Source organism: Cherax quadricarinatus, chromosome 2 (genome assembly GCF_038502225.1).
Source record: "Cherax quadricarinatus isolate ZL_2023a chromosome 2, ASM3850222v1, whole genome shotgun sequence".
In the NCBI taxonomy this organism is placed as follows: Eukaryota; Metazoa; Arthropoda; class Malacostraca; order Decapoda; family Parastacidae; genus Cherax; species Cherax quadricarinatus.
Genome location: NC_091293.1, coordinates 75814626 through 75836765, shown reverse-complemented (window position 1 = coordinate 75836765; position 22140 = coordinate 75814626). Strand labels below are relative to the sequence as shown.

At 39.8% G+C, this 22140-nt stretch overlaps 1 protein-coding gene across 5 annotated transcripts in view; it reads left to right on the top strand.

The window, feature by feature from the left end:
- The window catches only part of Abca3 (ATP binding cassette subfamily A member 3), a 705605-nt gene that overhangs the window by 654891 nt on the left and 28574 nt on the right, over positions 1 to 22140 (top strand). For 4 of the 5 annotated variants that reach the window (XM_070088958.1, XM_070088966.1, XM_070088973.1 and 1 more), the window contains 3 exons: positions 445 to 632; positions 4822 to 4992; positions 10152 to 10274. In XM_070088958.1, coding sequence (XP_069945059.1) covers positions 445 to 632; positions 4822 to 4992; positions 10152 to 10274 — 482 coding nt within the window. The remainder of the gene's footprint in view (positions 1 to 444; positions 633 to 4821; positions 4993 to 10151; positions 10275 to 22140) is intronic. The other variant, XM_070088975.1, reaches the window with a different exon arrangement.

Genomic DNA, 22140 nt, shown 5'->3' with positions numbered 1-22140 from the left:
ACCATACTTTGGTCTCATAGGCCAAATAAGTTATGTGAAAAAATAAAATAGTGAAAAAAACAAAAAACCTTCAAATACAAGTAAACTAAAGTTTACCGGGTGAGCGGCAGTCGCCGCTGTTGCCATACGCTGCTCATTTTCTGCAAACTTCACGGCTCTATATCTCAGTAAGTACCGATGGCAAAAAATTTTTTTTTGGACTAAAACACTCAGAAAAATAATCTTAACATTTTCATAAGAAAAAATAATTTTTTTTTTTTTTGAATATTTGGCGACATAGAATGACAGTTTCAGAGAGGGACCTGAAACAGTCAAAGGGTTAATAAGTATCATGTGTTATTCTTTATAATCATTTTTATATATTTCTGCATTTTTATATATTTTTTATTACTATATTGCACTTCAGTATTTATATTTCATAGAATACTTGTGACTCATTTCCAGGTTCAGCAGGAAATAGGATACTGCCCACAGTTTGATGCACTTCATGATCATATGACTGGTAGAGAGTCACTTCGCATGTTTGCACGTCTTCGTGGTGTTCCTGAGTGCCAAATTGATGAAATAATCACCAGTCTTGCTGAGCAACTTCTTGTTACACACCACTTAGATAACTTGTTTGGAAACTACAGGTAAGCAAGTTTACTTATTTTAATCTCATTCACAGTATACAGCTAGTTTAGCTCATTACATGAAAATTCAGTGAAATCTTAATTTGCAAAAATATACTGATACAGAAATATTTATGCAAATAGGTATAGAGAACTATATTTGCAAATTTACAGTGAGGAAAAAGTAGTACCTTATGATATTTTTAGTTTTTATTTTTTTTTTGTCTGTGTTACTATAGAAAAAATCTTAAATTATAATATTTTTGAAGTATGAAAAATTATAAAACACACTAAAAATAGTGACTTGGTGAAAGACCTGTTATTGGGTGGACCTCTAGAGTGCCGGATTAGTGATCTTGCTGGATTACAGAGTGGTGAGGTTAGAATACACTTAACCCAACAGCTTACCACCTCATGCTACCTTTAAAATACCCCCATAAATCAGTACAAGTTGGTTAACTCTTTCACTGTTGCAATCCCTGCTTGCAAACATGCTCCCAGTGTCAAAGAATTAAAAAAAAAATATTTTATCTTATAAAATGATAGAGAATCTTTCTTTGAATGTTTTGAAACCAAAAGTATGAAATTTGATGGAAAATTCATATACAGTAATTATGCTCTCGCAAAGTTAGCGGTTTCAGCAATATTTATGAATTGGCGATTTCGCCCACTTTACACCTTATTTTTGGCTAATTCCATTGTTCCAGCCGACCAAACTCATAGCTATTTCACTAGTATTCCTTCTGTTCTGTTGACTGAATAAACAAAGCCACCCATTTACCTATTTCAGCTACACAGTAAAGTAACCAGAAATCGTTAATTTGGCCAATTTCACACAAATTTCAAGAGATGCCAATTTGAAAACGGTGTCCAGAATAAACAGTGCAGACATTCCAGGCACTATAATAACATTTTCACTGTTCATTAGTAATGTCTCCAAGCCCCTCTTATATTATGCTTGCTTTTCATTCTGAATTTTTATTCACACACACAAAAAAATAGAAGATTTACTGATATGCAGACTACTGCATTATTGTAATAATTGTATAAATAATGTCAACCCATTCATGACCACATATTAGACAGGCCAGTTGGACATATTGGACACGTGACGTGATTTGTTTATTCTTGAACATCAGCAAAAATCAAACATTTCCGCTACTTTGAGCTTGATTTCATGGTACTTTCCATCCTGAAACCAATCAAAATGATCTCTGTTTCTGTAATGTATCTTCTATTCTATCAAATGAGACCAAAAAACTGAGAATACAACCACAAAACTATATGAAAATACACCACAAAGTCACTGTTTTACACCAAAGACTGGGTTGCAGTTTTTTTTTTCATTATGCACTGTGTGCTGCAGGATTTTTTTAAATAGTGCACACTTACTACATAGATATATTCTCTCATATCTAGGCCCAGATTTACCAGTCATAGCTTATCTGAGTGAACTGAGCTCATGGCATTATACTACGGGACCAACAGTGGCTTCAGTGGGACTGACAATGAAAGGGGTTAATAAAGTTAACTAATTTGACTTACACAAGAAAGTTCAACACTGCCACTTCCAAAGCGAAGATCTGAAATTTATAACTCTGCATCTTCACTTACATGTAGCCTAAACTACTTCATCACAACTTGATCTAGTTCTGAACTTTTTCCTTCCTTCATTGTTTTCCTTTTACACATCCATTTCTTTGAATCACTGTTAACAAAGAAACCAAGTAATTTTTCATAAACTGTCGAAGAGCCAGTGCTGTATAAATCACACAAACTTCTCACAGACACACTGTTGTCGAGTTTTTTCAGAAGCTCAACCATATCTCTTATGGAAAATATACAGTGTTTGTGCTTTACACAATGAGAAGCATTTCCTTTATTCATTGGAACCATGGCTGGGGTTAAAGTGAACAGGTTATAACAATAAATGGAGAAAAACAAATTGGAATGGCTAGCCTGTGTTTCCAAGTGACACCAATAGTGTTTATGCAACAAGTAGCAACAGGTTGTTGAGATGACCTGGGAAATTTGAAATTACGCTAGCCAAAATTAGTGCCGGATTAGTGATGGAACCAGATTAATGATTGCTGGATCAGTGATGGCCAATCTGTAGTTCATGGTATGTCTTACAGAAAGTAGTTCTTTATATTTCAGAATTTTATATTCTGTGTTTAGGTATCATGATCCTCTCAAAGACTTCTTCCACTAGTACATATTTTATGGAAGAGGCAGCCAAAGATAGGAGGTAAACTCTAAATACTGTCTCACTGAGATGGGAAACCAGTATTCTGGATTATTTTAGACAACCAAGTACTAGGAAGGTTCATCGGTCTAAATGCAAATAGAAAAATCTCATATTACAGGCCCAGGGCAAAGTCTTGCATCCTAAAGAATAAAGTCATAATACAGTTAGTTCTCTTATATGAAAAAGTGCATCTAAAATTTAATAGTATGTGGATGAACTTTTTTAATTATCTTATACAGTAGCATTTTCCAAAAATTCACTGCATGGAATAATGTACAAAAATCCTGCACTTAGAAGAAGAAACTTGTTATGACTTTCCAGTCCGCTCTGGACTATTACTTGACAATAGTCCAGGACGAACCAGAGCATCGTCATAAGTTTTCTCTCCTAAGTGTGGGTTATTTGCGAATCCTGCATCCTAAGTAAGAGATCTGCATTAGTCTGTTTCCCAGTTATCCAGAAAAAATCCTAATTATTGCATCTGTAGTCATGTTGATGGTTAGACAATATATCAAGCAACTATACATAGTTGCTTGATATATTGTCTAATAGATTTGCTGAATAAAAAAGCAGGTACCTGATAGTTGCAATAGGACCCATAGACATGATACTAGGCACAAAAATCTCTTTGACATTTCCTGTGTCCAGTTAAATCTCTTTAAAAATTCAATGTACATAAAGGGGCCCAGAATCTGGAGCTCTCTGCCAGAAATCTCCAGAACTACTAACTCAGCCAGCATTTTCAAAACTTTCTTTCTTTCTTTCTTTCAACACACCGGCCGTATCCCACCGAGGCGGGGTGGCCCAAAAGGAAAAATAAAAGTTTCTCCTTTTACATTTAGTAATATATACAGGAGAAGGGGTTACTAGCTCCTTGCTCCCGGCATTTTAGTCGCCTCTTACAACACGCATGGCTTACGGAGGAAGAATTCTGTTCCACTTCCCCATGGAGGAAAGAGGAAATAAACAAGAACAAGAACTAGAAAGAAAATAGAAGAAAACCCAAAGGGGTGTGTATATATATGCTTGTACATGTATGTGTAGTGTGACCTAAGTGTAAGTAGAAGTAGCAAGACATACCTGAAATCTTTCATGTGTATGAGACAGAAAAAAAAAGACACCAGCAATCTTACCATCGTGTAAAACAATTACAGGCTTCAGTTTTACACTCACTTGGCAGGATGGTAGTACCTCCCTGGGCGGTTGCTGTCTACCAACCTACTACCTAGAATTTTCAAAACTACCATTAAAAAAAAAAATCTTATCTCCCTAACATATCACCTCTTCTAGTACTATTTGAATATTTAAAGTTTGTCTATACTTAAGTAGTCTTTAAGTACAGTGGACCCCCGCTTTACGATCAGCTCCCAATGCGACCAATTATGTAAGTGTATTTATGTAAGTGCATTTGTATGTGTATGTTTGGGGGTCTGAAATGGACTAATCTAATTCACAATATTCCTTATGGGAACAAATTCGGTCAGTACTGGCACCTGAACATACTTCTGGAATGAAATAATATCATAAACCGGGGGTCCACTATATTAGGTTAAGTCTGCCCGAAATGCCTCGGCATGATAGTGGCTTTCTTTGTACCAATCAAATTATGAAATGTAAACACACATTGTAACCTTTGCAAAGAAATAAACTTTTCTTTTGTTTGTATTATATATAATACATTGGTACCCTGAGTTTCGTACAGCTCCCAACTCGAACAATTATGTAAGTGTATTATTGTAAGTGCTTTTGTAAGTGTATTTTTGGGGGGTCTGAAATGGACTAATCTAATTTACATTGTTCGTTATGGGAATAAATGCATTTGGTAATGAATTTATTCCCATAACAGCCTTCTGGAATGAATTATGGCCGAAACTCGGGGTACCACTGTATGTCTGTTTCAAAATTACCACTTATAGTTTTGGTTATATTTTCTGATTTCTTTGGTTATTATTTCTTGTCAAGTGGAGGAAACAAGCGCAAGCTAAGCACTGGTGTGGCTCTGATAGGTGATCCTCCACTTGTGCTACTTGATGAACCTTCATCAGGAATGGATCCTGTAGCACGAAGATTACTCTGGGATGTCCTGGCATCTGTTCGGGATTCTGGCAGGAGCATTATACTCACTTCTCATAGGTAAATACAATATTCTTTATGTACAAATGATTTGTGTGACATGTTTATTTTATATCATCTCCCCTATCTGTTGCATTTTCAACAGAACTTATTCATTTCTTTGTAAAATTTTACATATTTTTACAAAACAATTAATTTTCTCTTTCATTTTTTACCCTGTCTTAATCTTTTACCTTGCTTCAGGTATATTCCGGTATTGCAGGAAATTTCTTTTTATATATTTTATATATATTCCCTACTCTTCTTAATCCTTTCACTGGCCATCATGTTGAACTATGGATGAATGTTGTCGTATTGATGGTATGTGGGGGGGGGAGGGCTTTGTTTGCTGGCACTAATATCTGTTGTTTTGGGGTGGAGGCCAATGACTGTGCCTCCACTCTAGAAGTGATTTCAGTTGGTGTACAATTTCTGTCATTTCTTGCCAGTTTTTTCATTTATGGCTTTAAGCTCAGGGTCTTCCATGTAGAACTATACGTAAATTTTAGCAGCTTCAAATTTAGGTAGGCCTACGTATGAGAGAATGGGTCTGGTTGGTCAAGGTGAGCAGTATACAAAAATTCAGGGTGCCCACAGTTCATTGTGGGAACAGCATATTCAGTACCCTCTGTTCACCATGCCTGGTGGTCAGAAAACCCTCAGTCCCAGGCGAATTGAACATCCTCTCCCAAGTGACAGTTTTAACAGTGAGATATATGGAAGTGAAGATGAGTTTCGTGGTTTTGAACTTTTAGTGACAAAGTGATGCTCAGTGATGCTGATGCTGAAAACCCTGATGACCCACAACCATTGATTTCTCGGGCTGGTTCCTATGAGACACATCTATCTCTACAGTGCTGTAAGCAAAAGCTCATATTCTCCCATGGCCTGGGCTCAGATGTGAGTAATGGTGATAGTGCTTTGGATTTGGATTTCCTGTCTATCGATGACTACTTGAGTAGTGACAGTGATGAATAATATTCTCCGGTGAAGTGTCACTTTATATGGCAGCGCATGCAGTCTGGTAGTGCGCCATATGCTATCCCAAGAGGAAACACATTAGTGTTAAGCTGTCTGTGTTGTGTGATTGTGAATCTGGTCTGATATTGAATCTGATTGTGCACACAGGAAGCAAAACACTGAAATATACCTGGAATTGGGTATCTCAGGTGATGAGGTGGGAACAGTGATGGAACCATATCTTGGTAAGGGGCATACATTATACACAGATAGCTGGTATATAAGCCTCTTAGTGATTTCCTGTTTGTGAACATGAGATGTGTGTGGTACAGTGCATGGTACATGTAAACATATGCCCAGGTTCAATGCAGGCACTGGTGCTAATGAGGTGCAGATGTTTCATGCCAAAGACATTGTGACATTCTTGACATCGACTCACCACGACAAAAATGAAAGACAATGGAAGGGTAAATAGAGACACCAATGAACCCATTCTGAAACCTGCGGCTATCCTTGATTACACCAGTAATATTCATTTGGTGGATATATATATGACATGAAGAGTGGATCCGATGATTGCAAGAGTTATAAGTGGTACATGAAACTCTTCTTCCATCTCATGGACATTTCAGTGCTCAGTGTATTTAATATGTACCAAATGAGGACTGGCAACAGACCACCATATGCCCACTTGTTCATCTATCATCAGGCAAATACATGTAATATGGAAATACCAGGTCAAAACGCCTGAAGTATGCTTGCGCCCCCTAGCTGTTCACCAATTACCCTTAAGTTTGAGACATGATGATCACTTCCTAACAACACTTCCTGCTACAGAGAAGAAGAAATGGGCTCAGAAGAGTTGTTACGTCTGTGCACACACAAAAAGATGCCCACAAAAGTGCAAAGACATGTTTAATGTGTGAGGAGTGTAAAACATTGCTGTGTATGATGCTGTTTCAAAAACTTCCACAGACTGCAGGAGTTCTATGAACATGTCCAGTGCTTGTGTATATGTATGTAAATATTAGTACAGTAATGTGAAACATTATTACCTGTGTTTGCTTTGTAAACAAGTTTTGTAAACAATATATAGATGACACTATTAGTGCAGGTATTGTGTTGCACACAATGGGTGGGTATGTACATTTGCATTTTATGGGTTTCACAGGCCACAAAAGTTACTGGAAAATGTAAAAAAATAGAAAACCCGAAGGAAAAAAGAACAAAAATAATTTTAAAAAATGCAGAGTGCATGGCAGTTGACAGTGTTGCCATCAGCCAGTCATCAACTGTCAACTTCATGCCTCTATATCTTGTTAAGTAATGCTGGGAAAATTTATTTTTTATTTTATTACCACCACAAAAATATACTCTTGTAATCTATAAGATTTGTTTTTTGTTTTTTTTTTTTTTTGAACATTGAGGGCAAATTTTATTATGGGGATCTGGATAGTGAAAGGGTTAAACCCTTAACTTTGGCATACCCAGAAATAAAAATTCCTGTGTGTATGGAAAGATTTTGAAAAAAAAATTCTCTTATAGAGTGAAGGAGTGCATTTTTCTGAATCAAATAAGACTAAAATGAGTGAAATCTGATAAAACCTTACAATTTTATAGTGTGTTGAGGCAAAAACTATACAATCTTAATGAATCTTAACTAGTCATAAGTTGGCCTGTGATACTCCAATACTGAAACTATGTATAGCCAAAACAAAAGCATTCACATTGCTAAACTCACAAACTAGTATTTAGTCACTTAGCCATAATACCAACTTACTTCATAATTTTGTAATATTTTAAACTTAAGATTTAATTTAAGTCTGCCAGAAATGCCTAGCCATGCTAGGTGTTCTAGTGGTACACTCTGTAATTATTATTTTACTACATGTAAACCACACAATAACCAAATTCTGTAAACTCAGCATTGTAATCCTTATAGAGAATAAACTTTGAATTTGAATTTGAACGTGATCACTCATCGGCAACAGCAACATAAATGTGCCAGTGATATTTACATTTTACAATTTATTGGCTTAAAGATATGATTGTTTTTATGTTTTTTTTAATTGTTTTTAATGTTTAATGCTATGTACAATAGTTTCTTATGATATTAGATGTAGTACAGTGGTATCTCGAATTTCAAACAGCTCCTAACTTGAACAATTATGTAAGTGTATATTTGTAAATGCTTTTGTAAGTATATTTTTTGGGGTCTGAAACAGACTAACTCAATTTACATTATTCCTTATGGGAACAAATTCGTTTGGTATCAGCACTCAAACAGCCTTCTGGAACGAATTAAGTTTGTAACTCGAGATACCACTGTATTAAGAGGTGTTTTAGCACTTCAAACATGGGGAAATACTTAAACCAACAATGCTACACTTGGAATATATTGTACATATGCTGTATAATTGATTCTTATTCTTTATACAGTGGAACCTCAAATATCGAACTTTCTTCGGTACAGAAGGCTGTTCGAGTGCCTTTACCGAATGAATTTATTCCCATCAGGAATAATGTAAATTAGATTAGTCCATTTCAGACCCGCAAAAATAAACTTATAAAAGAACTTACAAAAATACACTTACATAATTGGTCGTGTTGGGAGCAGTTCAATTTTTGAGGTTCCACTGTATTATTTTGATCTCACATTGTGTACAACTGCTTTCCCAACACAGCTTTACTTATCACTGTTTCCCAACACAGCTATACCTCTCACTGCTTCCCCAACACAACCTTACTTCTCACTGCTACACTACTTCCTCAACACAGCTTTACTTCTGGTACACTTGAAAAATTTTCTAGGTAGGCTAGCTGGTTTGCTAAGTTTACTAAGTTTACTAAGTTTACTAGTTTACTAAAAATGTGTTTTGATGTACGAGATAGCACATAAGTGTCAAGGGCCCGTGACTGTTCAACTGCCTCCTAGCATATGTAAAGGAAATTACCAGTAGTCCCCCGACTGTCTTCAAGAGGGAGCTGGACAGGCACCTAAAGTCAGTACCTGACCAGCTGAGCTATGGTTCATATGTTGGATTTCATGCAACCCATAAAAATAGCCTGGTTGATCAGACTGATCCACCGTAAGGCCTGGTCATGGACTGAGCCGTGAGGGTGTTGACCTCTAGAACACCCTCCAGATATACTCCAGGTATACCTAAAGTTTGGTGATAGTTGTGGATTTCCTCTCATCTGTGAAGCCTTAAGATATAACAACTTCTATCTTATGTCTGGGGTTAAGCAAAAACATGATTATTTGAAAGTAGTATACCCAGTCTTATGGCCGAGGGCAACTTATGACTGATAATATACTGTAATATATTTCATCCCATTGGTGTAGTAAATTACTGTTCCACCTCTGTTTTGGTAAGGTCTGTCTTAATGTATGGTTGTATACCAAGGCATATTGTATGTCTGCCTCAACAGTATTAGACTTTCCACTTCAAATAAGGTACAAATAAGGTAGCTTACATGTAATATAACATTGGTAGGCACAAAAGAAAGCCATTAATTATGCAGTGCATTGCGAGGCAACTAATCCTAATGTTTAAATGGTACTGAACATAAGATTTAGACTATTGAGTAGAACTTCTTATACAGTTAACTATAATCACAAGTACAGTAAGATGACAGCTAATGAACAATGGTCATTTACAAAAGTTTTACATATTTCAAACTGATTCAGTGAGCTTCAGTTTTGTGGGGTGATTAAATAGAGTTGGTGAAAATACAGCAAGTTAGAAAAGAGGATACAGTTAGATGCAGGCTGGACATTTGACTCACTAGTTGACAAGCAGTTCAGTGCAGCATGAGAGTAGACATGAATGCAGCATGAGAGTAAACAATGTGGGCTGTCAGGCTCTTATGAAACAGGTATCAGGTAGGGAAGAGAGAGGTCAGGGAGCAGTGATAGGCAGTCAGGGAATAGAGGCATGGAGGGCTGTAAGGAAAATAAGGATCAGGAAGGAAAGATATGGGTCAGTTAAGAAAGACAGGAAGTAGGGAGGAAAGGTGGAGAGGAGGGAGCAAAAGACAGAGGTCAGGAATGATAGATAAGTGTTATGTAAGACAAGATAAAAGTCGCATAGGAAAGGTAGGAGTCCATTAGAAAACATAAAGGAATTAGGGATTAAAGATAGAGGATCAGGCAGGAAAGGAGAGCAGGGAATTCAGATATTTGTGTATTAACATATTTGTGTGTTGTACACTCTCAGCATGGAAGAGTGTGAGGCGCTCTGCACTCGTCTGGCCATCATGGTCAATGGCAAGTTTTGCTGTTTAGGCTCACCACAGCACTTGAAGAGCAAGTTCAGTGATGGATACTCCGTCAACATCAGGTAAAAACCATCACATAGTATTATTATTATTATTATTATTATTATTATTATTATTATTATTATTATTATTTATTTTATTTTATTATCACACTGGCCGATTCCCACCAAGGCAGGGTGGCCCGAAAAAGAAAAACTTTCACCATCATTCACTCCATCACTGTCTTGCCAGAAGGGTGCTTTACACTACAGTTTTTAAACTGCAACATTAACACCCCTCCTTCAGAGTGCAGGCACTGTACTTCCCATCTCCAGGACTCAAGTCCGGCCTGCCGGTTTCCCTGAACCCCTTCATAAATGTTACTTTGCTCACACTCCAACAGCACGTCAAGTATTAAAAACCATTTGTCTCCATTCACTCCTATCAAACACGCTCACGCATGCCTGCTGGAAGTCCAAGCCCCTCGCACACAAAACCTCCTTTACCCCCTCCCTCCAACCTTTCCTAGGCCGACCCCTACCCCGCCTTCCTTCCACTACAGACTGATACACTCTTGAAGTCACACTGTTTCGCTCCATTCTCACTACATGTCCGAACCACCTCAACAACCCTTCCTCAGCCCTCTGGACAACAGTTTTGGTAATCCCGCACCTCCTCCTAACTTCCAAACTACGAATTCTCTGCATTATATTCACACCACACATTGCCCTCAGACATGACATCTCCACTGCCTCCAGCCTTCTCCTCTCTGCAACATTCATCACCCATGCTTCACACCCATATAAGAGCGTTGGTAAAACTATACTCTCATACATTCCCCTCTTTGCCTCCAAGGACAAAGTTCTTTGTCTCCACAGACTCCTAAGTGCACCACTCACCCTTTTCCCCTCATCAATTCTATGATTCACCTCATCTTTCATAGACCCATCCGCTGATACGTCCACTCCCAAATATCTGAATACATTCACCTCCTCCATACTGTCTCCCTCCAATCTGATATCCAATCTTTCATCACCTAATCTTTTCGTTATCCTCATAACCTTACTCTTTCCTGTATTCACTTTTAATTTTCTTCTTTTGCACACCCTACCAAATTCATCCACCAATCTCTGCAACTTCTCTTCAGAATCTCCTAAGAGCACAGTGTCATCAGCAAAGAGCAACTGTGACAACTCCCACTTTATGTGTGATTCTTTATCTTTTAACTCCACGCCTCTTGCCAAGACCCTCGCATTTACTTCTCTTACAACCCCATCTATAAATATATTAAACAGCCACGGTGACATCACACATCCTTGTCTAAGGCCTACTTTTACTGGGAAATAATTTCCCTCTTTCCTACATACTCTAACTTGAGCCTCACTATCCTCGTAAAAACTCTTCACTGCTTTCAGTAACCTACCTCCTATACCATACACCTGCAACATCTGCCACATTGCCCCCCTATCCACCCTGTCATACGCCTTATCCAAATCCATGAATGCCACAAAGACCTCTTTAGCCTTATCTAAATACTGTTCACTTATATGTTTCACTGTAAACACCTGGTCCACACACCCCCTACCTTTCCTAAAGCCTCCTTGTTCATCTGCTATCCTATTCTCTGTCTTACTCTTAATTCTTTCAATAATAACTCTACCATACACTTTACCAGGTATACTCAACAGACTTATCCCCCTAAAATTTTTGCACTCTCTTTTGTCCCCTTTGCCTTTATACAAAGGAACTATGCATGCTCTCTGCCAATCCCTAGGTACCTTACCCTCTTCCATACATTTATTAAATAATTGCACCAACCACTCCAAAACTATATCCCCACCTGCTTTTAACATTTCTATCTTTATCCCATCAATCCCGGCTGCCTTACCCCCTTTCATTTTACCTACTGCCTCACGAACTTCCCCCACACTCACAACTGGCTCTTCCTCACTCCTACAAGATGTTATTCCTCCTTGCCCTATACACGAAATCACAGCTTCCCTATCTTCATCAACATTTAACAATTCCTCAAAATATTCCCTTCATCTTCCCAATACCTCTAACTCTTCATTTAATAACTCTCCTCTCCTATTTTTAACTGACAAACCCATTTGTTCTCTAGGCTTCCTTAACTTGTTAATCTCGCTCCAAAACTTTTTCTTATTTTCAACAAAATTTGTTGATAACATCTCACCCACTCTCTCATATTATTATTATTATTATTATTATTATTATTATTCTTTCTTTCTTTCAACACACCGGCTGTATCCCACCGAGGCGGGGTGGCCCAAAAGGAAAAACAAAAGTTTCTCCTCTTGCATTTAGTAATATATACAGGAGAAGAGGTTACTAGCCCCTTGCTCCCGGCGTTTTAGTCGCCTCTTACAACACGCATGGCTTACGGAGGAAGAATTCTGTTCCACTTCCCCATGGAGGTATTATTATTATTATTATTATTACTATTATTATATTTAAGTGGAAGTAATAAACAAATAGGAATCATGTGGTGGCACCTGCAGACTGAAAGGTTATCAGGTTTGATCTAAGGATCAAGATCCCTGCACTATCATTAAGCCACTTCTTTGAAGGGATCATTAGCAAATATATATTCACCCTATTCATTATTGATACATGAAGAGTTACTGCATATGAATTCATTATAGTACATGGCAATCCCTTCCCCATTTGATTAGGCCTGCAGCTATGAAATGTTTTCTCCCAAATTTCGTACTACAGTAGACCGTTGTTTAACATAGTAGTTACGTTCCTGAAAACGCCGTGTCAGTTAAAAACCATGTTAGACAAACTGAAGAACTTATGAGAAAAATATAGTTACGTTCCTGGAAGCCTCAAAAAGGCCGAACTACTTTTTTTTTAGACCTGATCGTACAAAAATAAAAGTGAAATGTAATTGTAGTTCATTGTCATGATGTATTATGTTGTTTTTACTGCTTAAGACAACAACTGTAACAGAAATAATAATATTTCTTACTTTGAATTGTGGGTGCTGGTGTTTGTGGATGATTGTGAAGAGAGTGGAGAGTTATGCTGTGGCCCTACTGGGCTGAGGTGGATGGTAGAAGTTCTGGTACTGAATTCGATGGTTGTACAGGACTGTGCATGAATTCTGTAATGGATTTCTGTTCTATTTTACCCTGCAGTACATCATACAACTGACAGTAAGGCATCAGCTGCTCTAGACACCATTTTAGGGTCCTCTTCAGTGAAAAAGTCTAACTTTAAGTCAGTCAGTCAAGTCAGTCAGTCAAGTCAGTAAATCAATAAAGTTAGTCAAATCATTCAGTAAGTTGGTCAGTCAGGTCAGTCAGTCAAGTCAGTAAATCAAGTAAGTCAAGTAAGTCTGTCAGTCAAGTCAGTAAGTTGGTCAGTAAATCAGTAAAGTAAGTCAAGCCAGTCAGTCAGTAAGTCAAGTCAGTCAGGTAAGTCAGTCAGTCAGTCAAGTAAGTCTGTCAGTCAAGTAAGTCAGTTATTCATCACACAAACTCGTATACAGTAGGGCCCTGCTTTGTGGCGTTCCGCTAATACGGACCAAAACTCACTATACAACTCCCCCCCCACCTGACTTTCTAATACGGTCACCACACACCCCACCCGGTTTGTTTACATTCTTCGTGAGCTCCGTGAGCACTGCATCTCTCCATTATGTGTGGAAACTTTCCAAAATTTCAAGTGTTTTTAAAAGTTATTTCATATATATATATATATATATATATATATATATACAGTGGACCCCCGCATAGCGAACGCCTTGCATAGCGAACAATCCGCATAGCGAACGCTTTGTTCTCTGAAATTTTGCCCCGCATAGTAGACAAAAACCCGCTCAGCGAACTTCGTCCGAGACGCGTCCAATGTGGGCCCTCAGCCAGCCTCACATGTGCCGGCCGTCCCATTGTTTACCAGCTAGCCTCCGCGGTAACATTCAAGCATACACTCGGAATATTTCGTATTATTACAGTGTTTTCGGTGCTGTTTCTGGAAAATAAGTGACCATGGGCCCCAAGAAAGCTTCTAGTGCCAACCATGTGGTAAAAAGGGTGAGAATTAGTATGGAAATTAAGAAAGATTTTGAAGGGTTTGGGGCTAACCCTGAGAAGCCTATGCCAGTTGTGGAATCCATTGTGCCTACTTCAAAAATTAAGGAAATGTGTGCACAGTGGGTTGAACTGCAAACCTTTATGGATGAAAATCACCCTGACACAGCTGTTGCAAGCCGTGCTGGTGACTATTTCAATGACAATGTTATGGCCCATTTTAGGAAAGTCTTGAAGGAACGGGAGGTACAGAGCTCTATGGACAGATTTGTTGTGCGACAGAGGTCCAGTGACTCTCAAGCTGGTCCTAGTGGCATTAAAAGAAGAAGGGAAGTAACCCCAGAAAAGGACTTGCTACCTCAAGTCCTAATGGAAGGGGATTCCCCTTCTAAACAGTAAGAAGATAATGCTCTCCCCTCCTCCCATCCCATCAATCATCACCAGATCTTCAATAAAAGTAAGTGTCATGTAATTGTGCATGCCTTTTTCAGTTTGTGTGTACTAAAATTAACATTTTTTTGTGGTAAAAAAATTTTTTTTTCATACTTTTGGGTGTCTTGCACGGATTAATTTTATTTCCATTATTTCTTATGGGGAAAATTAATTCGCATAGCGAACATTTCGCATAACGACCAGCCCTCTTGCACGGATTAAGTTCGCTATGCGGGGGTCCACTGTATATATATATATATATACGTATTCTGATAATTATACTTACGTATACCTGTACCTAAATAAACTTACACACTGTGCTGGCATGCAGATAGACATTAAAATCAGTAAGAGTATCTTATATCTTGAGACACCATAATAGTAATAATAATACAGTGGAACCTCTACTTACGAGTGCGTCCACGTGTGAGTTTTTCCAGATACGAGCAGTCGCTCAGTTGATTTTTTGCTTCCAGACGCTAGCAAAATTTCCAGATGCGAGCAGGCCTCAAGGGAGGTTCCTTGATGCTGGTGAGGGGCTCTTGCTTTTGATCTAGGGAACTGGATCTCTGTTGTTTGTTGGACTATCTTATTGAAACTTGGGCAATGTATGATGGGAAGATGTTTCTTAATGTACACCAGAAATGAAAGAAATCAGACCATAAATAACAGAGTTCACTTCTCAGCCATTAGCCTCCCCTTAGTGGTATATTTTCGTATAGTTGTATTCTTGTTTTTTTTTGGTCTCATTTGATAGAATGGAAGATATACTACAGAAATAGATATGATTTTGATTGGTTTCAAGATGAAAAGAAAATTGAGCTCAATGTAGCAGAAATGTTCGATTCTTTGGCGATGCTCAAGAGTAAACAAATGATGTCACCATCCAATACCTGTCCGATTGGCACTGCCCCTCAACCTTCACATATTGGAAAGCTCTTCAACACGCTAGCAAAAGTGAGAGCAGACATCATGAGGTAGCAGTGGCAGACATGAAGCAGCAGTGGCAGACAACATGAAGCAGCAGTGGCAGACAACATGAAGCAACAGTGGCAGACATGAAGCAGCAGTGGCAGACATCATGAAGCAGCAGTGGCAGACATCACGAGGTGGCAGTGGCAGACAACATGAAGCAGCAGTGACAGACAACATGAAGCACAAGTGGTAGACAACATGAAGCAGCAGCAGCAGCAGCAGACAACATGAATCAGCAGCAGCAGACAACATGAAGCAGCAGTGGCAGACCTTGTACCTTGAAAGCAACCTTGTTGTACCCTGGTAGCAACCTTGTTGTACCCTGGTAGCAACCTTGTTGTACCCTATACTATAAGTGAGTTTCCGAACGCCTACACAAGATGGCAGTATGTATCAAAACAACCCCTCGCGGTGGAGGGAATTCTCGTGTTTTCCTTACGTTTCGTGCAGTTATTTCTTGTTTCTAACCATCGGTCCTAAGAAAGCAAGTGCAAAGGACAGTGCTGAGAAGAAAAAGAGGATGATTTCCATGGAATTCAAGCAGGAAATCATAGATAAAGAAACTAGGTGGAGGGTTAAGGATTTGGCCAGGCAGTACCAGCGTACTATTTCTACGATGTGTACAGTACTAAAGCAGGAGGAGTCAGTGACAGTGTAGCAATTAAATGCAGCATTGTGTAGCATTAAGAGTGTAGCAATTAAGTGTACCATTAAGAGTGTAGCAATTATAAGTCACTCTGTCTGACTTTTTTGGGTTATCCTAGGTTCTCTGCACATGTAGTCAGGAGCAGGAATGGCCACTGTGGTGGCCCTATAAACCCCAACAACAGTGGTCACTGTCACCACCACTAGCCACATACGTAACGACATGTATTTTATTCATTCTAGTGTATATTACCTGGAGTTTACCTGGAGAGGGTTTCAGGGGTCAACGCCCCTGCAGCCCAGTCTGGGACCAGGCCTCATGGTGGATCAGGGTCTGATCAACCAGGCTGTTACTGCTGGCCGCACGCAAGCTGACGTATGAACCACAGCCCGGTTGGTCAGGTACTGAGTTTAGGTGTCTGTCTAATGCCTTCTTGAAGACAGCCAGGGGTCTATTGGTAATCCCCCTTATGTATGCTGGGAGGCAATTGAACAGTCTTGGGCTCCAGACACTTGTGTTGTCTCTCAGTGTACTCGTGGCGCCCCTGCTTTTCATCGGAGAATGTTGCATCTCCTGCCGAGTCTTTTGCTTTCACATGGAATGATTTTTGTGTGCAGGTTTGGTACCAATCCCTCCAGGACTTTCCAGGTGTATATTATCATGTATCTCTCTTGCCTGCATTTAAGGGAATACTGATCAAGGACCTTCAACCATTCCCAGTAGTTTAAGTGCCTTATCACACTTATGTGTGCCGTGAAGGTTCTTTGTACACTCTCAAGCTCTGCAATGTCGCCAGCCTTGAAGGGGGCCGTTAGTGTACAGCAGTATTCCACCCTAGAGAGTACAAGCGATTTGAAGAGAATCATCATGGGCTTGGCGTCCCTAGTTTTGAAGGTTCTCATTATCCATCCTAACATTTCCCTAGCGGATGAGGTAGATACATTGTTGTGGTCTTTGAAGGCAAGATCCTCTGACATTATGACTCCCAGGTCCTTCACATTACTTTTCCGCTCTATTGTATGGTTAGAATTTGTCATATACCCTGACACATTTTTAATTTCTTCAAGTTTTCCATATCCGAGTAGTTGTAATTTCTCCTCGTTGAACTTCATATTGTTTCAAGTGGCCCATTTGAAGATTTGGTTGATGTCTGCTTGGAGTCTCGCAGTGTCTTCGATGGAGGTCACTGCCATGGTGATCAGGGTGTCATCCGCAAAGGAAGACACGGAGCTATTGCTTACATCTCTGTCTATGTCTGAAATGAGGATGAGGAATAGAATGGGAGCGAGTACTGTTCCTTGTGGAACAGAGGTTTTTACCATGGCTGCCTGGGACTTTACTCTGTTTACTATTACTCTTTGTGTTCTATTTATCAGGAAGTTGTAGATCCATCTACCAACTTTTCCTGTTATTCCTTTATCACGCATTTTGTGTGCTATTACACCATGGACACGCTTGTTGAAAGCTTTTGCAAAGTCTGTGTATACTACATGTGTATTTTGTTTATCCTCTACAGCATCCAGGACCTTGTCATTGTGGTCTAGTAGCTGGGACAGGCAGAAGTGACCTACTCTAAACCCATGTTGCCCTGGGTTGTGTAATTGATGGGTATCTAAGTGGTTGGCTATCTTGCTTCTTAGAACCCTCTCAAAGGTTTTTATGATATGGGATGTTAGTGCTGTTGGTTTGTAGTTCTTTGCAGTTGCTTTACTGCCACCCTTGAGGAGTGGGGTTATGTCTGTTGTTTTTAGTGTGTGTGGGATGACCCCCTGTGTCCATGCTCCCTCTCCATAAAATGCTGATGGCACGCGATAGGAGCTTTTTGCAATTCTTGATGAACATGGAGTTCCACGAGTCTGGACCTGGGGCAGAGTGCATGGGCATGTCATTAACCCTTTCAGGGTCCACAGGCCCTCTCAGAGATTTGTTCTCAGGGTCCCCCAAATTTAAAAAAAAATAAATTATTTTTTCTTATGAAAAGATAGAGAATCTTTTCCCGATCATAATGACACCAAAAGTATGAAATTTGATGGAAAACTTATGAAATTATGCTCTCACGAAGTTAGCGGTCTCGATGATGTTTATGCATCGGCGATTTTGCCCACTTTGAGCCCTATTTTCAGCCAATTCCAATGTATTAGTCGACAAAAATCATAACTATTTCGCTAGAACTCCATTTTTTCTATCGAATGAGTACAAGAAACCACCACCTTCCGATTTCAACTATCCAATACAGTGGTCAGAATTTAGCAATTTTGCCAATTTCACACAAATTTCAAAAGATGCCAATTTCCAAATAGAGTCCAGAATAAAGAAGAAAGACATTCCGGGCACTAAAATAACATTTCCTCTGTTCATTAGTCACGTCCCCAGGCCCCTCTTACATTTCTTTTGCTTTCCACTTTGAATTTTTATTCTCACAAAAAAATAGAAGATTTACTGTTATGCAGACTACTGCATTAGTGTAGAAATGGTATAAATAATATCGGTGCACTTGTGAAAGAATATTAGACTCACAAATTGACGTGTATTGGACGCTTAGCATGATTTGTTTGCTTTTGAACTTTGGTAAAAATCGAACATTTATACTACTTTGAGCTGAATTTCAAGGTACTTTTCATTGTAAAACCAATCAAAATCATCACAATTTCTGTAATATGTCTTCCATTCTATAAAATGAGACCAGGAAAACTAGAATACAACAATAAATACCCTACAAAAATACAGTGCAAAGTCGCTGTTTTAATCCAAAAACATGGTCAAAGTTTTTTTTTTCTCATTATGCACTGTGTGCTACAGGATTTTTTTTATACTGCGCACACTGACCACATAGACCCTTTCTTTCATATGTAGGCCTACCAGCTTTCTCTCACTAGATTTGAATTCACTAGAATTTATGCGTACTAGTACGTCATGGACACTGGTGCGTAAGCCAGCCTGCCCGGTAAAGGGTTAAATCTCTCAAACCAACCTTTGCTGGCCTTAAATTCACCATTATAAGCACTAGTTCCAGGCATTTTTTCCTGTTCACCTGGGGTTAGTCGACTGGTGTGGGTTGCATCCTGGGGGACAAGATTAAGTACCCCAATGGAAATAAGGTAGACAGTCCTCGATGACACACTGACTTTCTTGGGTTTTCCTGGGCAGCTAACCCTCTGGGGTTAATTGTTTCTCGTTAAGCCACACCAACAACACCCTCTCCGCATCTTCAAGTAGTACAGCTGACCGTGCCGTGGTACAGCAGCAGCTGATGGTGGTATAGCAGCAGCTGACGGTGGTGCAGCAGCAGCTGATGGTGGTGCAGCAGCAGCTGACGGTGGTGCAGCAGCAGCTGACCGTGGTACAGCAGCAGCTGACGGTGGTGTAGCAGCAGCTGATGGTGGTGCAGCAACAGCTGATAGTGGTGCAGCAACAGCTGATGGTGGTGCAGCAGCAGCTAATGGTGGTACAGCAGCAGTTGATGGTGGTGCAGCAGCAGTTGATGGTGGTGCAGCAGCAGCTGACTGTGGTGCAGCAACAGCCGATGGTGGTGCAGCAGCAGCAGCAGCTGACCGTGGTACAGCAGCAGCTTACAGTGGTGCAGCAGCAACTGACCGTGGTACGATAGTATTTCGATTGTATTTCTCACCCGTTTTACCGCAGGGTTGGCACTAGAAGCTTTCTTTGGGCCCATAGTGGTTTATTTAGCAGTTACAAGCACTAAAAACAATGGAATAATACAAAATGTATTGCATATATGCGTGGAACCGTCCACCGTGGCTTGTAAACAATGGCACACTAGCTGAAGGCAGGGCAGCTAAGGCACTCAGGCTGGACAGACAGGCTGACGTGTTCAGGACAAATGTTGTTACCCAAGTTTTTCACTGTTGGCCGAGCCAATATTTTTACACAGAAATGCATTGCTAAGCGATTTTATCGTTAGACGATGCCAGCATTGGTCGAGGGTCCACTGTATGTACCTCTGTCATCTTTTGACTACCGCCCACAGGATGGGTATGGGGTGCATAATAAAGATAATATTAAACTAACTGACTTATGGCCACAGGCTGTCTTTTGTCTAATATCTATTTTCTTTGTTAACTCTGAGACTTAAATGCTTAAACCTTTTTTTGCCACTTTCAGCAACACTTGTATGCCTACTGGGTGCCATTATTGCTTGGCAGATTAAAGATATGGCAATTAAAAGATCTAAACTCAATCCATAAACAGAAATAAACACAACTGGCTCCTAGCAGAGGATGGTCCTACAGGTGTATGCACTGACTGGGACAAGGGTGGTGGGGGTGGCAGGGGATGACGGTAGGTCTCCCCTGTTGACTCAGTGGCCTAACCCACAGCCAAGCAGAGTGTTTCCCGTGGGTGACGCACACTCCAAATTCCCCCCCCCCCCCACAAACTGAGCCGTGTTTAGTTAATTTTACAAAGTGTTATGCAAAAATATGCCGCAATTCTTCACTCGTGCTATAACCAAAACATGCCAAGTGAAACCGTATTAAACAATGGTCTACTGTACCTTAAGGAAAAGATTCTCTCCCATTTCAGAAGATTTTTTTTTTAGAGTGGACACTGGGAGTAATATCAACCCTTAAACTGTCCAAACATAGTTCTACATTCACCTGCGTGGCACTCCGAATATAGTGGACCCCCGCATACCGTTGGCATCACATAACGTTTAATCCGCATACCGATACATTTTATCGCTAAAATTTTGCCTCGCATACCGCTTAAAAACCCGCTCACCGCTGTTCGTCCGAGACGCGTCCAATGTGCGCCTTAGCCAGCCTCACATGTTCCGCCGGTGGCATTGTTTATCAGCCAGCCTCCGCGGTAGCATCCAAGCATACAATCATAACATTTCGTATTATTACAGTGTTTTTGGTGATTTTATCTGGAAAATAAGTGACCATGGGCCCCAAGAAAGCTTCTAGTGCCAACCCTACAGCAATAAGGGTGAGAATTACTATAGAGATGAAGAAAAAGATCATTGATAAGTATGAAAGTGGAGTGCGTGTCTCCGAGCTGGCCAGGTTGTATAATGAACCCCAATCAACCATCGCTACTATTGGTGGTACAGCTGCTGCTGCTGCTGCACTGTCAGCTGCTGCTGCTGCTGTAGCATCATCTGCTGCTGCTGTAGCACTGTTGTTGGTGTGGCTTATTGAGAATATACCAAGAAACAATTAACCCCAGAGGATTTTCCACCCAGGATAACCCAAAAAAGTCAGTGTCATCGAAGACTGTCTAACTTAATTCCATTGGGGTCCTTAATCTTGTCTCCCAGGATGCAACCCACACCAGTCGACTAACACCCAGGTGAACAGGGAAAAATGCCTAGAACTAGTGCTCATATTGGTGAATTTAAAGCCAGCAAAGGTTGGTTTGAGAGATTTAAGAATCGTAGTGACATACACAGTGTGATAAGGCCTGTTCTGGAAGAAAATGCCAAACAGGACCTACAGTACTCAGGAGGAAAAGGCACTCCCAGGACACAGTGTCTCATCAGTCATTGCTGCATCTTCAATAAAGGTAAGTGTCATTTATTCTTCATTTAGTAGAGTAGTACATGCACAATATATACTGTGCCTGTACTACTCTACTATTGTGCATGTATCCTTCTCTTTGTGTGTAGGAAAATGTATATTTCATGTGGTAAAATTTTTTTTTTCATACTTTTGGGTGTCTTGCACGGATTAATTTGATTTCCATTATTTCTTATGGGGAAAATTCATTCGCATACCGATTATTTCCCATACCAATGAGCCCTCTTGCACGGATTAAAATCGGTATGCGGGGGTCCACTGTATTTTGAAAAATAAAAAAATCGTTTTTTGTTTCTAAATT